Below are 16,007 nucleotides of genomic sequence, written 5' to 3'. Positions count from 1 at the left end.
AATTTTAAAATCTAGTAGGTGGTAGAAAAACTGGTTTTTCATCATTAATAATAAATCAGATTTCGTGTAGAAATTATTTGAACAGAATACATTTTCACCTGAAATGATTTTATAAATATATACTATCCCTCCGATTATCAACTAAACCAACCGCCACTGTTTTATGGTCCAACTTACTTCCCATAAACAAACAAAGTTATACTGCCTTCAATGTAAGGATGGAAAAGGCCTCTCTATTATCTTTTGTTACTCTGAGATAGTGATTCATAAAATATCCAATGGAAGAAAACGCTTGAATATGTTTTGTGGTTCTCTGATGCGAGAAGAAGTTTAATTCAGGGTTAGTTTGAACTACCATACTATTAGTATTCTGACTGAGGTATATTTGTTTACATTGTAATACAAATAAAAACAAGTAAAATTATTTAAAGTAATGTCTGATCGAGAAAATCGGGATACTGATGATGATGATGACGAAGGGTATCCTCCAATGGAATTAGTCGAAAATGGATATTTTACGTCTAACGTAGAAAATTCCGATTCTTCAGGTACATATATATTGTTCACCAAGTTTTATAGAAATCTATGAGTTTTTTGTGATAGTAAATTTTTATAGTGTCTCGTCTTTATTTTTTCAGATGATGAAGGTAATGATGATGATCCAGATTCATATCCCAGTAATGATGGAGAGTTTGATCGGGATTTGCCTACTACTCACAGGGTAGTAGTTTTCTTTTTTGAAAATTATCTAGAAAAAATGAAAATACATATAGGTAGATAAGTAAGCATTTTAATGTGCTGATGGATTTATGTAACTGTGTGCTCAGATTTTCATATCTTCTAACCGAACAGAAGTCAATTCTTGAAATAGACATTTTTTTTTTACTTTTGAGTGACCATATTATCGAAAATAGACCGAAATGTCACGGTTTGTCTTCAGATTAAATCTGTTATTGCTCACTTAACACTAACTTATTCAATAAGAAATGACGGTTCATGAAATTTGATTTGTACTTTCTCTTATTCTCATTCTGTATATTATTCTAGACCAAAATATGTATTTTCATCACTGAAAATGTTCAAATAATTATCAGTGGTGTAAGTATGGAAATAGTTCTTATGTTGCACTCATTTTCACTTTCTGACTTATTGAGAACACTATAAAAAATTATTTGTGCTACCAGAATTGTGCTCACCTTTATCACAAGAGAATACTTCGCTCTGATTTGCTAAAGATGTTTAATCTTTCTTTATTAGAAAGTTTACATTTCTTGAGTTTGATGAGCATTTTGCACAAGAAGATTACTGGATCTAGTTGTATAAGTTTGATCTTTTGGATATTTATGTTGAATTTATAATAAAGAATTCATAGATTCACAAACCTACCACTGTTAAAATATTTACAGGCATTCGTGAGGTCTGCAATTCCAATATTTACATCAAATTTCTGTGAAATGAAAACTTTTGATGAATACAGATGGTAGTTATATTCGTTTTATAGTCATTAAGAGGTTTTCATGATGACTTAATGAAAATTGCAATGCAAAAATGACTACATTTTCAGATGTCTCAAGTACAATTCCATTCAATTCAGTGACATTCCCCTTATAGCGTAGTATTTCAGCTTTAAAATTCAGAGTGATTGCTAGATAGATATTTTGATAGGGTAGTGTGTAAAATGCCCAGAAAAGTAAAATGTAATCATTATCAAAGGTATTTTACGAGATAGTTTCAGTGCTTCTACTTATTGTGTATTTATGCTGATCTAGAGATATCAATAGCTCCCCATAACCTAGTGAAGATTGACAATTCGGTAAATATTTGAATGGAGTGAGGATTGCCTGGCAAATTTGATTGAAATGTTCAAATTTTGCATTCAACAATTATTTATTTAATTTTCTTTAATAGATTATTTGTTGTTCTAACGTATCTATGTCAATATATATTGAACTATTGGGATTAGTTCCATCATATCATAGGTTGTTAGGGTCTTAACTCATAGCAAAGAATAAAATCACATAACACACAATACTTGTGTGGAAGACTTGTATATTATACAAAAGTACGTGTCAGTCTTGGTTGTATGGAAATGCTTTAAAATTTCAAATATTTTTATTTGAAAAATACTTCTGTTGCCTTGGTACCTACATTTTTTTCATGTTGTTGAAACGGAATAATTCGAATTTTAGATTGCGTGAACTTTTGGAAAAAATATTTTATTTGAACCTCAATATGATTTTGTTAAATCCAGAGATACAGAGAGAGCAATCCAATATATCATATCTCACATCACTGGATTCACGTAAAGCTTTCGACACTGTTGACCATTCAGTTTTAATAGAAAAATTAGATACTATTGGAATTAGGGATCAGTATTGGGACCTTTATTATTTTCTATTTATATTAATTCTATTTCATTGTTGAAGTTGAAAGTTTCAATTAAGCTATATACAGATGATACTCTCGATTATTTATTGATTCTATAAAAGTTGAAGTAATTCATGATTTGAATAAAGTTTCCTTCTGGTTTCAAATTCATAAATCAATAATTTGACAATTTATCTTTGAACATATTTATGTATTTTTCATACACATTTTGAGTTTGAATTTACCTATTATAAAGAGCCAATGTTTCTTGGGAAAGTTGAAAATGAAGTGAATATTAATAACTGATTATTAACTAGAAATGTTATGTTTCAGTATTTGGGAAAATTGGATAGTGTAACAGGTTATACATTGTATGATGATGGCGAGGTAATGAATATTTTAGCAATATATACAACTACAATGGTATTCCCGGGATTCACTCTTCCATTAGTCATGAATACTAGTGAGGAAACCTCAATCATGCAAACCTTCATAGAAAAAAATAATGTATTCGTTTTATTGTGTGCCAAGTAAGTTTGTTTTTTCTAAAATATATAGTATGAATGTGAAAAATGAGAAATGAAACTTTCTCATTTTTCATGATGATATGCTACCAAGTAGTAACAGCTACATTATTCAATTCATAGTATGAATGAAAATAGTTTTTCCAGTTATTTTCAAACGGGATAAGATATCAATAAAAATTTTATGAATTTTTCATAAAATTTTCAGCTCTTACTACTTTTTAACATAATTTCATTGACAAAATTGTCAGGTGAGGCTAGGGTCACCGTTCACAATGAAAAATAATCAAGTTGGGAAGAGTCTTATATGATAGCTATTTTAATTATCTATTCAATAAACTTCAGTTGAAGAGTTATTATCTTATAATCTTGGACCTGAGAAAAACTTTGATAATTCGTAACTTGCAACAAGTCAATATCAGAATTTAAAAAACTAGGACATCTTTCAGTCTCAGAATATACACTTGCTCATTTCTTTTTTATTTGTAACTACAATGCAGTTTCGTCTATACAGGGTGTTAATTAAGTATGTACCATAAATGTTCATATAAACATGGGTCCGCAAATCCTTCGTTCTCAAGATACAGGGTGTTAAAATAAAAATAAATAAAAAGTTATTCGTAAATATTTTAAATATCCTTTACCTAATTTTGTTGTAATTTGACAATGGTATTTATAACATAACGAGCGCTGGTCGGGCCATCATCATTTGAGTAGAGCCTTCCAGAGACTTCCAACTACCTGGAAACCCCTAATTTCTCGATCTCCTCCCCCCACCAAGACGTCCGGTGATGATAATTACCTGAAGCTCCGCTCCCACATTTCCACTTCAATAGCACCCGCTGATATAAATACCACCGAAAACCATTCGATACCTCAGTTCAATCTAAGTAGGCAGATCGAGACCTCAGAGAGAACTCGTGACGAGACCTGGGAAGTAGGCGATTGAGGCCCCGTCTTCAAGTCACATCAATTTTTTGAAAATGGCTCCAAAATCGGAGTCGAAACGTCGAACAATTTGATATATGAAAGAGTATTGATATAAAATGTCACTTATATGGAACACTATCACCATCAATGATGTACTTCAAAGATTCAAGTCAAAACACTCGTATCCATCGTTTTGGATAACAGTACAAGACTAATCACTTATTTCTTTTGTAACATCACTCTTGTTATGATGACAGTACATGTACATAATCATACGGTTAATTAATCCTAGCCATAGGAACTTTATTTGAATTGAAAAGAAAATATTTTTAATAAAGATCAGTTGTTGGGAAGAAGTTTTTTGGCTTTCTACTTCTCCAATATTGAACAAAAGATATTGGAAACTTCAAAAAAATGAAGAAAAACTTCTGCTACAGAAGATATCAATTCGCAGATGATACAACTCTCTTTTGGCATGATGAAGGTCACGGACAACTCCAAACAAAAATAAATACTGATCTAATAAATGCCAAGAAAAGATTTGATGTAAATCTCTTCAACACTTACAAATAGGAACCAATACAAATATAATTGATTTGTATTGGTTCTTTTAGGGATTTCAAATAATTTTATATAATATTAGACAATGAAAGCCCGAACTAATGAAATTCCTCATGAAACATTGTCAATCACCTTCAAACAAATAATAATATGTGATGTTTCTTTTTCAGCTCAATATTAGATGGAATTTTCAATTTTGGAGTAACGATGGAAATTTTTGAAACACAGATGCTTGACAATGTTCTCAACATTAAAGCTCGAGGCAGACAAAGGTGCCAACTTGTTAGTGGTACTGAAGTAAAGAGTTGGACCGGAAGATTAAAACAAGTTACCATAAAAATTAAAGCTGAACCTGAAATTTCTTCTCCTTTATGTGACACCCAAATGGTTTCTTTAAAACAGAAGCGGCTGTTAATGTCTTCACAGTTTTCTGATATACTGAAAAATTACAAATTCAGAAGGTATTTTTGAACTTGATTGAAATTTCATTGAGGAAAATGAAAAAATATGTTCTAGATATCATTTAGCACAGTATCCTCTTGCTTCTTGGCTGTATGACAGATACGAAGTGTGCTACTATGTGAAAATATTGTTAGAAGGTCTGGCTCATTATGTTGGAGGTAATTTATTCATATTTTTATTACTTAAATCAAGACTGAATTTTTTTTTTCAAGAATACATTCCAAATGATCCAGTGAAGTTGAGTTATTGGTTTGTACAGAATTACCAGCTAAGCCATGAAGAACGTCTGGATATTTTAAAATTAAATTCGACTTTAGAAAGGTTGAAATTGGAGTGTAAATATTTGACTTATGTAAGGTTCAATTTTAGTATCAAGTAATTATTTCAAGATCAACTGTTTCAGGAAAGGATAATATGTTGTAGCAGATGTAATGCCAACATCACAGATCCAACCAAAGTATTTGCAATGTCAAAAGATGGTATTCAGAGTAATTATGTTAATCCTGGTAGGTGAAAAAATATCTGAATTTTTTGATTGAATTCAATGTGTGGCTCATTCTTGTAAATAGTTGGAGATAGCAAATAGACACAAAGCAGAGTCTAAACTTCCACGGCCAGAGATTACTGTGTAAAAGTTGTTTATCGGGTTTGTTGGCCGTAGTCTGCAGGTTTTTGTACCTGACATTGTATCTGTGACTGCAGCAGATGTATCGTAGGCGATAAGGCAACGGTTGAGGTTATTTGTTTGATGTAGGTGGGAGTGGGTTCGTTCCTATTGGTACAATCGAATGATCCTGATATGTGAGCAATCAAATGCAGGTAGCTAAATTTTATTAATATTAGTCACCTCTTTCTTTGCTTGTAATTGTTTCTATGTTTCTAAATTTTTATGCAGTTGGGTCTCTCTTCTATAAGTTAAAGTTCCACTACTGCTGATTTGTGTTGGTGTGCTCCAGGACATTATCTCTATAATCTTCCAATATTGTTAGAGGCCCTCTGGAGTCCTTAGTTGACCTTAGACTCTTTCTGATAGTTTTCATTGACCTGAATATTGATTTCATGGTATATTTCTCCAGAATTTTCCCAATACTTATTATAACATTCTTCACTTAATGCAACATTTGAATTACAAATAGTAATGCATTCCATTAAATGCAGTCATCAAATGCATTATCAAAGAAAAATTATACCATGTGGAATATTGTTAACAATACTATTGGGAAACACTGTACAGTTTCAACCAATATTTTACATCAGTAGTCAGTCACTTTATTGATAATCTACCTTGGATATCGATGAAGGGTTTGTTAATTTCCATATTCGCTATAGACCACATACTATGTTTTTCTGCCCGCTTCTGAGAAGTCGTAAATCAATTTCAAAATTACAATTAGTGGTTCAGCCTAGCACCACAGATGAGACCTATGGTGGGTAAAAAAAGCTTTAGGTCTTGTTGGATTACGAATGCTTTGATTTTGGGTTCTGGTTTCATCTAGTTGCTTCGAAGTTGATGCTGTAGAGGAAGGCAGAGGGCTAATCTCATTTGGCGACCGATGTCAAAACTTGGCTTCGCAACTGATCGCCTTGGGGAGCCTAGTTTATCTTTGATATACGTGGACTGTGTTCTGTCGATTCCAAAGATGACATCTACAAAAAGTGAGACGTCATAACTGTTTACTTTTAAAGGGGTTTCTTAAAAATTATTTTTAGTTATTTATTATCCTAATTGTGTTGTGATCATATGGTTATGACCTGATAAATTTTTTAGTTGAGGGCATTTCTCTTGATATTTTAAAAACAGAGTTGAAAATTGTTTATGTTTAGTGTCCTAGCACTATGAATTAATGGTACCTTATGGGAATTTCTTATTGTTTCTCATCAATTATAAGAAAATTGTCTATCAAATGGCTATTGATAGCCTTGTGCCTCAATCAAAATTATCCTTATTTCAATGAACAAGCCATTTTTTTACATACTATTTCAAATTTCAGGAGGACACGTATATGAAACAGTTACTGTGTTAGAAGCGCAAAATTTCAGATTGAATGGGAATCCTTCTAAGCAGTTTTCTTGGTTTCCTGGGTAAGTTTCACTCAAAATATGAAAATTTATGATCAGAAGTTTTTTGTGTTTTTTTAACGTTTTTCGTGGCATTTATTTCTCATGACAATTTATTTTACAAACAGTAGACTTGAAACACATATTTTTACTTTTGCCTACTCTATTAAGAATATGGAAACTTTTAAAAATTCAAGAACACAGCCACAATAACAGTGAATATCAATAACATAATTCAATTTATAATTTTATTTTCACTACATAAACAATTGTAGTGAAAACTTTTGATGATAAAATATATGAATGAATTGGTGAATTTTATTAACCTCAAATTACAATTTCTGTTACATTCAAAAATATCTTCCATAACAAAATTTGCTTAGGTACATCCTACAAGGTACATCCTACAGAAAATATAAAAAATATACATACAATACAGAAGAAAAAAATTTACACTGCAACAGTTATGACTCACATATAGACATTAACAATATAAGTACAATATAGGTAAATATTGTCAATATAAATATTGTATAAATAATGTCAGTTGAACACATTAATCACAAGAAAAAACAATAACATATTGAAACATTCACAGTTCACTTGAAAAAAAATATATATTCAATTATACTGTTCTTGTTATACATTGTTATCCATTGCAAGTGAATTGAAAGATATCCAATTCACTACTTATGTATAATTATAATTATTTAAACCGCAGAAAACTTATACTGTTAGGTTTGGGTCAAAGTTCGATATAAGTTGGTTCTTTGTTTTTTGAAGTAACATATGGTGGAGGCATAATATAATATTAGATATTCGAGAGTTTTTCTTTGAACTCAAGCTCTTCTATTGAACATGGTGTTGACTCATTTTCATCTTGCTTGTACTTGTTAATGGTTTTCTATTGTTATGAATGAGGCAAGTAAGGTCCTGCCATCTACAGAATAATTACTTGTTTACCTGTGATTGTTCTGGATAATGCAAATGATAAGGCAAATACGCAAGCAGTCAGTTCCAGGTGATTCCATTTCATTATATATAACGGCGACTCTATCCTGAACATATTTAGTCTTATTTACAGACCTAGACGCTATAACAGTAACTAACAATAGCGTTAGTGATCAAGTGAGCAATTTTGTTCGTAGATATGTGTACCAACAAAGAAATGTCTTCAATTTGAACTTGTCTGGTGCAAGAAATTGTTTTACACTGACCTTGATATTTCATTAGATGAATTATGTACCGCTCTTGAAATGTACACAATTGGCAGATCTTCGGGTAAAGATTCACTAGCCTATGTAAAACTGACTAGTTTTTACATGTGCTTACAATAAAATTATTTATTCTGTTCAAAGGACATTCAACTGGTTTTAAACAATATTAATTATGTGCTATTCAACAGTTTATCCAAAGCTTTTACATCAATCCTTTTGAATAGACTTCTGAACTTCTGTGAAGATAATTTAATCAGTATATCAATGAGGGTTCAGAAAAAAAAGAAGTGCTTTGAACAATATACCTAATTCCACTATACCAATTTATTTTGGGCTACACGAGAAAAAGTGTTTTGCTGCTCTCTCTATAAATTTCGAGAGAACTTTCAATGTCATAAATCATGAGTTATGGCATAAATGATACAAATGTCGATTAAGCATCGAGATGATTCAAATCATCGAAAATCTATATAATAAATGAAAAGTGACTGTGAAAAAGGCTGAGATTGACACAAAAACTATAAAGTCTCAGGAGTCGCACATGGATAGTAAAGGAGTCCTCAGCTACATCAGTGCGTTATTTAGATAATAGAGCAGCTGAGAGTTCTTATCACGTATTACCTAATTTGATTATTGAATCCAAATTTCTTCACACTCCAACTAGGAGTAATTTTCAGAATGATAGAAAATGTTGACTTGCGTCAGTTATTTCAAGCTACTGAGAATATAAAAGACCTCGATTTGGTAATCAAAAAAGTAAATGATTTAGTGTATGAATTCCAACTAACCCTGAAGAGAAGGCATTAGTCGTCGTCCACTTGGAAATCTAATTGTAACGATCGTACCGCTTAACTTGAAATCTATTTGATTTTAGAAGTGAATAATTTTTGGGAAATTTTTTGGCTTCCTACTACTCCATCTTGATACAAAAAATGTGGGAATCTTCCAAAGAACGGAAGGAAGTAATCAATTTGAAAATAAGTAACTCTATACATGGATGTGTAGATGAAATCTATGAAATGAATAATATGGGACAGAGTAACTTGAAGAGGAACCAGTGTTGCTCACTGGTCAAATATGGCTTTGAAAAAATTGAGAATTACCTTTTCAAATTGTTAATGAAGAATATGATAGAACTGACTTATACCTGATTAAAATTCATCATAACGTATTGAAAAAACACACTTTAATGTGAAATTTTCCACTTGACAGTTTACAAAACCGTGACACGTGTTTTGCTACACAATAGCTTCTTCAGGCGTCAACAATACATTGTACGCCTGAAGATGCTATTGTATAGCGAAACACGCGTCGCGGTTTTGTAAACTTTTAGATGGAAATAATCAAATTAAAGTGTTTTTGTTTAACACATTATAATGGAGAATGTCTCGGCGAAGAATGTCTCGGTTCATCTTTCCATTTTTTGCCAGCTATTCTTCATAACATCAAAGGACATCCTATCAGAGTATTATCATAACAAATTGTTTTTGAAAATTATAATTTTTGATAATGACACGAACAATGGTCAGTGTAGAGATATCAATATTCATTGTTTCAGATATGCTTGGACAACTATGCAATGTAAAAGTTGTGCCAACCACTTGGGTTGGCGATTTACCAGTACAAATTTGAGACCTCAGTCTTTTTATGGTTTGGCTAAGATTGGTATCAAAGTTATCATCTATAAAAAGATTGACTCCAAAGATGAAGAAGAGATTAATTCTAGACCAACCTCTTTCACTCGGGATTACATACCAGCGTGAGGTGAGAGATTTAGACTTAATTCTATGAATATGATTTTGCAGGATTAGCAATGCTTGTGATATTCTACTGAAAATTTGCTTTAATGACGATTACGGAAGTAATCTTCAGAACTTATCGAATGTAGGGATAAAAGGGGTAATGGTGGTCAGTTGAGCACTTATTAAATAAAACTCTTAATTATAAATTGCAGCTTTACATGATTTTTGACATCACCATCTGATAGTTATGAAAATAAAAAAAATAGAAGGTGAGAACAATAGTAGTTATGATGCTGACATCTAACTAACACATGCCACGTACATAACCCTTTGTGAAATCCCAGCCACTGCAGCTAAAGTCTCAGTAGTGCATCGGTACTTACGTCGTTGTTTAGGCCGAATTCTCCGCATATGAGACAATGGTTTTCTGGGTCTTCTTCATCATCATCGAAGCATAGGTTGTCAGCATCTACGTCGTTCAAAGAAGAATCTTCCTTATTGCTTTTTTAAAATCTTTCTTGTACTCTTTGCTTTTTACCCTTTTCTTTGACCTTATGTTTACCTTTTTAATCTGAGTTTTTTTTATTTTCCTTTTCTATAAGACTGTCTTTAACTGGGGTTGAAGATAAAATGGTAGAATGTTGCTTTTTTCACTTTTGTCTTGTGCTCACAGATGGGGTTTTGGTAGGCAATTTATATAATTTTCAACCTGTGGTCGTTTTGGTGTTGTTTTTTGTCCAGATGTTGATGCAACCAGTAATGGTGATTTAGATGTGTTTGGAATTGCAGTTTAAAGATAAATGCTTGCAGATGATGTCTGACAAGAGCTAATGTTATTTTTAATAATTACTGATTTGCCTTTCAGTATTTCGGCAGACAAAATGTCTTAATCACTGAATATATTAGAGTTTATTGGAAAGATGTCTATGGATCTGAATCCAGACTCTCCCTTACTTATAGAAACAACATTTGAATATGTCTTGTTAAACAAAGATGTTACATCATATGTGCTTATTTTTTGTGCAAGGTAGTTCATTTGATGGAACAAGTGTGGAGGTAAGAACCGTATATGAATGTTGTGGTTTTGCTTTGCTTATAAATATCATCAGAAATGTGGCTTACGTAGTTATCAAGTACTAACAAGATAAATTTTGGCGAATTTCGTGAAATTTTGAAGCTATATAAATGAAAGGTTTTTGTTCAACCAACCATTTTCTGAGGGATGGTCAATATCACCAGCAGAACCATCTTTTTTCAGAAGAGGGAAATGTCGCTTGAAATTTTTCCTGTTGAGATACAAGGTCGATAATCTATTTATGTGGGTGACTTCCGGCTTTGTTACTGATACACTGATACTTTTTTCTCTTTAGGATGCCGTGCAGGCACTCCAGTCCCGTCATTTTACTATCATTATTCAAATTGTACGGCAATTTTAGGCTTCTACGGAGAATAGAGCTTTACGACCCTATAGATGGAGTACCATAAAATTGCTTTTGGTGTCGAATTTGTAACGTAAAAAATGGGATTCGAGTTTGCTCGGCGGCTTTTTGCGTAGATACTTCCATTATCTATAAGCTTCAGAGCTTTGTCCAACGTCTTGGCAGACCATGTAGCCTTCTGCATTTTTCTGCGTCGATTTTTTGACATCTAAAAGCAAAAAAATTATATTCAGTTCACAGTATGACCACAATAATCCCCCGTATCAGACCAAATACAGCTTGTCAAATGTAGGAAGAGCTTTTTGAATTCAGTTATGGTCCCGTTTGACTAAATGTGCGTTCGTTAGAAGACTATGAGAGCGAGAGAGAGAGAGAGAGAGAGAGAGAGAGAATTATCAAGTCTAAGTTGTGATATTGATGACCTATTTATTTTGTGGAAATTCATCTTCAATTAAATGATATAGATATAGAAACAAAATACTTTGTCTAATTTCCACTTACTTAATGTATTGATATTAGACAAAGTATTTTATTTCTATATCTATATCATTTAATTATCAAGTCTCTTCCTAGATTTGACAAGCTGTACATATTTTGATCAGAAATGAGCAATACTATATGTTAATGATGAACAATTTCAACTAACATCAGAAACTTCATGGGTTTCAAGAAGAATGAGCGAGGAGCTTCTGTCATTCGCGGCGATGAGGAGCAACACGTTGACACACCTTACACCCGTAAAACACTGTTTTTGTTTTATGTGCATGACCACCATTGCCCACTATTGACCTTTCTTCCCCTAACAGTTGTTTGCTATTCTTATTGTCAGTGCACAATATAGTGTTATAGAAGATAATTTCATGATTTTCAACATTTCTGTAAAACGATTTTTAATTGAAGTATGTGGTGGAATTGGCCGATAATTGATGAAAATCAATGATGATGTATTTAAGTAACATTTTATTGTGAGATTTTTCACTAAATAGTGTTCAATACAAACTTTCTACTAAACACTTTGCTAAATTTTCACTAAACAATTTACAAAACTGCAACACTTGTTTCTCTGAACACCCTTGAAGAAGTTATTGTATAGTGAAACGCATGTTACAGTTTTCTGAATTGTTTAGTAGAAATCTCACGATAAAGTGTTACTCTAGTAGGTTAAATCTATCAAAAAATAGTTCGTACTGCACATAGATCATTATTGAAAGATCACTTCATGGTTCCTGCTATAGGGATTCAATTCGGTGTGGATGACCTTTGGCCTACTTTGAGGTTTGGATTCTTGATTTTGTTATCAAAAAAATCTACTTTATATTTATAAAAAAAAATGTATTCAACTCAATTTGTAGAATGCTTAAATTGATCTGAGAAATGTTGATTTTTTCAGTTGTTTAGAAAAATAACTTCCAGATGTTGATTTTCCATTTTTTTATCAAGAAAATTGCATGTATTATAGTTATCGTAAAAATGTATTCAACTTATTTTATGGAATGTGTAAATAAATTGGTTTATATGAGAATTGTTTTTTGTTTCAGCTTCCATATCTTGATTCTTTCGTTTTTTTGTTAATTGCCAGTACTAATAATTCAATGAAAATTTGAAGTCAACTGTGTGTTTGTTTATATATATATATATATATATATATATATATATATATATATATATATATATATATATATATATATATAAAATATATTTATATATATATATATATATATATATATATATATATATATATATATATATATATATATAAAATAATATTTTATTGATTCTTCTGGATCATAACTCAATGATATAGAACAAGTCAGTGTAATATGATATAAATAAACTTATGAAAAAGAAAAAATTATGTACATATAGGATATGAACAGTTATGTAAAATTATATATTAACAACCCTAGATGACAATCTCAATTCTTCAGTTATATTGATAAGTCATTTATAAACTCTTCAATGGAGTAGTAGGCTTTATCAATCAGAAAGTTTTTTAGGAACGGTTTAAATTTTCTTAGTGACATTTTTCTAACATGATTTGGCAATTTGTTGAATAGCCTGACACCCATGAAAATTGGACTTGATTCTGATCTAGCCAGTCTATGATTTGGTATTTCTAACAATGTTGAATTTCTTGTGCCGTAATTATTTTTGTTTAAGAAGGTTAAAGGTCGCTGATCCGATTTTACAAAAATTAACAGCTGGTACATATAAATGCATGGGAGAGTTAATATTCTTAACTTAAAACTTTGAATAGATGTCTGCAGCTAGTACGTCTATTTACACTCTGAATGTTTCTGACAGCTCTCTTCTGTAAAATAAATACCCTTTGTGCCTCACGTGATAGGCCCCAAGCTACTATACTATATGAGATTGTTGAGTGTAATTGGGCATGATAGTACATGAGTACCACCGACTTATCTATAATTTTACTGAGTTGATAGATACAGTAACACATAGGCGTTATTTTTTTACATATTTCATTAATATGTTGATTCCATTTACAATCTTCAGTGAGAGTAAGTCCTAGAAATTTTATTGAATTCACCTGTTTCATTAAACCGTGCTATGATTTTAACAGTAAACTGTGATCATGACCATTTGGGGCATAACTAAATCTTAGGAAGGATAATTTTTTATCATTGCAGATTAATTTATTGCTAGAAAACCAGTCCTGGGCTTTTAAAATTTCCCTGTGAGCCAAGTCTACTGTGGATGTAACATTCTTACCACTAACCAGTAGTGTTGTGTCATCCGCATACATTACAAAATTTCCTTCAAAGTCATTGACATAAATTATATAAAGTAGAGGTCCCAAAATAGAGCCTTGTGGTACTCCAATAGTATACTTTAAACGTTTTGATTGATACTGATCTATTTCAACGTATTGTGTTCGATTTTGGAGATAACTTTCAAACCATCTACGTGAGTTTCCCCTAAAACCATACTTTTCCAATTTGTCCAGTAGAATTCTGTGGTCTACAAGATCAAATGCCTTACTTAGATCTAAGAAAATACCCAGAGTTCGATTACCCATATCTAGACTATTACATAGCTCTTTTAGTAGTTTTATTACAGCTTGTGTTGTTGAACGTCCCTTTCTAAAACCAAATTGATTTTCATTGAATAGCTTATGAAGATCAAAGAATGAAACGACTGAATTTGACACCCATTTTTCATAAACCTTTGCAAAAGCACTGGGGACAGTAACGGGCCTGTAATTTTCAACTTGAGTTTTATTTCCATTTTTATGTATAGGTTTTATTTTTCCAATTTTTAAGCTATCTGGGTAAATACCTTCTTCCAACGAGCAGTTGGAAGAAGGTATTGCAGTGGGCCTGCAATAAATGACGAACACTTTTTAAAAAATTACAAGATTAGGACTTATTTCATAATTACTAGTAGATTGAGAGGATTTTAGGTTTTTGATGATATCATTTATTTCTGGTTCTGTTGTTGGTTTGAATGAAAAAGTATAAGGATTGAAGTATCTAAGTGTGGGTTCTTCTGATGATATATATATATATATATATATATATATATATATATATATATATATATGTCAAGTTGTTAAAAATAACGGTTTGGTGTTGGGATAAAATTCCGGTAATATTCAACTATAATATATACATGGGCGATTACATATTATAACAATTAAAAACACTTCCTATTTACTGTTGGTTGAAAAAAATATTCATATGAAAACCAATAAAATGACATATTTTTAAATCAAGGACGAAAATTTTGAATAGGGGATGATGTATGTTTTTCCGTTATTCACTTTATATATATATATATATATATATATATATATATATATATATATATATATATATATATGTATATGTATGTATATATATATATATATGTATATATATGTTCGGACTTGTCTAATATCTAATATATAAACTGATTTGAAATTCCTGAAACAACTAAAAAAGAAGAATTAAAAATAAATAGCTGTAAATAACAAACATATCAGGCAAAAAAAAACAAATGAAATAATAGTAAAATAAAATACAAGTGAAAATAAAAAAATTGAACAAAAAATTAAAATAAAGAAAAAAATATAAACTGAAAATGAAGATAGAAAAATATTTTTTTTTAGTTGTTTCAGGGATTTCAAATCTGTTTATATATTAATCAATAGAAGTCCGAACTAGTAAAATTCATCATGACACATTGTAAATCACCTTCAAACACGTTCTATGAGCTTCAGTTGCTTCTGCATTTCGCCTTGTTTATATGTATATGTATTCAATCTTATGAAATACTAGGACTATGTTGCTGTATCGCTGCTGTTCCAATGTTTTGACAGAATCAGAATCAACGAACTTAGGCGTGCGCAGCGTTATAGAACAGTGCTTTCAAAATATTGTTCTACAGCGCCATCTAGTGGCGAGTTACAGAAAAATTTATAGCGTAAAAACCTTCTCTATGAAAAATTACTTATACATGTCAAGTTTCATCACGATCGGTTGAGCGATGTAGAAGTTTATCACTTACCAACCAACCAACAAACATCCATTTTTATATATTAGATTATTATTATTATTTCCGTTGAATATCCCACAATTCGTAAAAGTGCTTTCATCTGTCCAAATTACATTTTCCAGGAAAACAGGAAAATCAGGTTTTTCTATTAGCCAATTATAAAATTCTAATCGCCTTTCGGGTTCACCTGGATGCAATTTTTGAGATATGTGA

General features: G+C 31.2%; 1 protein-coding gene across 3 annotated transcripts; it reads left to right on the top strand.

The window, feature by feature from the left end:
• The first annotated feature begins 263 nt into the window (after positions 1-263).
• On the top strand, positions 264-12,957 carry ohgt (E3 ubiquitin ligase component cereblon). 3 transcript variants are annotated; one of them, XM_074185850.1, is made up of 9 exons: positions 264-548; positions 639-721; positions 2,701-2,897; positions 4,553-4,843; positions 4,899-5,196; positions 5,248-5,350; positions 6,836-6,926; positions 9,678-9,883; positions 12,839-12,957. In XM_074185850.1, the coding sequence occupies exons 1-8, from the start codon at positions 434-436 to the stop codon at positions 9,880-9,882; spliced, it is 1,383 nt and encodes a 460-aa protein (XP_074041951.1). In that variant the 5' UTR covers positions 264-433; the 3' UTR covers position 9,883; positions 12,839-12,957. The 3 variants fall into 3 exon arrangements, with proteins under 3 accessions (XP_074041951.1, XP_023012921.1, XP_074041953.1); XM_023157153.2 differs by lacking the exon at positions 12,839-12,957 and adding an exon at positions 12,536-12,822 and having other exon boundaries at positions 265-548; XM_074185852.1 differs by lacking the exon at positions 12,839-12,957 and having other exon boundaries at positions 267-548; positions 4,899-5,002; positions 5,057-5,196; positions 9,678-12,822.
• The last annotated feature ends 3,050 nt before the right edge of the window (positions 12,958-16,007 follow it).

Source organism: Leptinotarsa decemlineata, unplaced genomic scaffold (genome assembly GCF_025532065.1).
Source record: "Leptinotarsa decemlineata unplaced genomic scaffold, Ldec_3_MD MMD2_tig00078346_RagTag_RagTag, whole genome shotgun sequence".
In the NCBI taxonomy this organism is placed as follows: Eukaryota; Metazoa; Arthropoda; class Insecta; order Coleoptera; family Chrysomelidae; genus Leptinotarsa; species Leptinotarsa decemlineata.
This window is presented reverse-complemented; position numbering and strand designations above follow the sequence as displayed.

Excerpts from the sequence above, each read along its gene's own strand:
- ohgt (XM_074185850.1), top strand. The coding sequence starts at position 434 with ATGTCTGATCGAGAAAATCGGGATACTGATGATGATGATGACGAAGGG. Across the intron at positions 5,197-5,247 it reads AGTGTAAATATTTGACTTAT|GAAAGGATAATATGTTGTAG; the intron begins GTAAGGTTCAAT and ends CAACTGTTTCAG. Across the intron at positions 5,351-6,835 it reads GAGTAATTATGTTAATCCTG|GAGGACACGTATATGAAACA; the intron begins GTAGGTGAAAAA and ends TTCAAATTTCAG.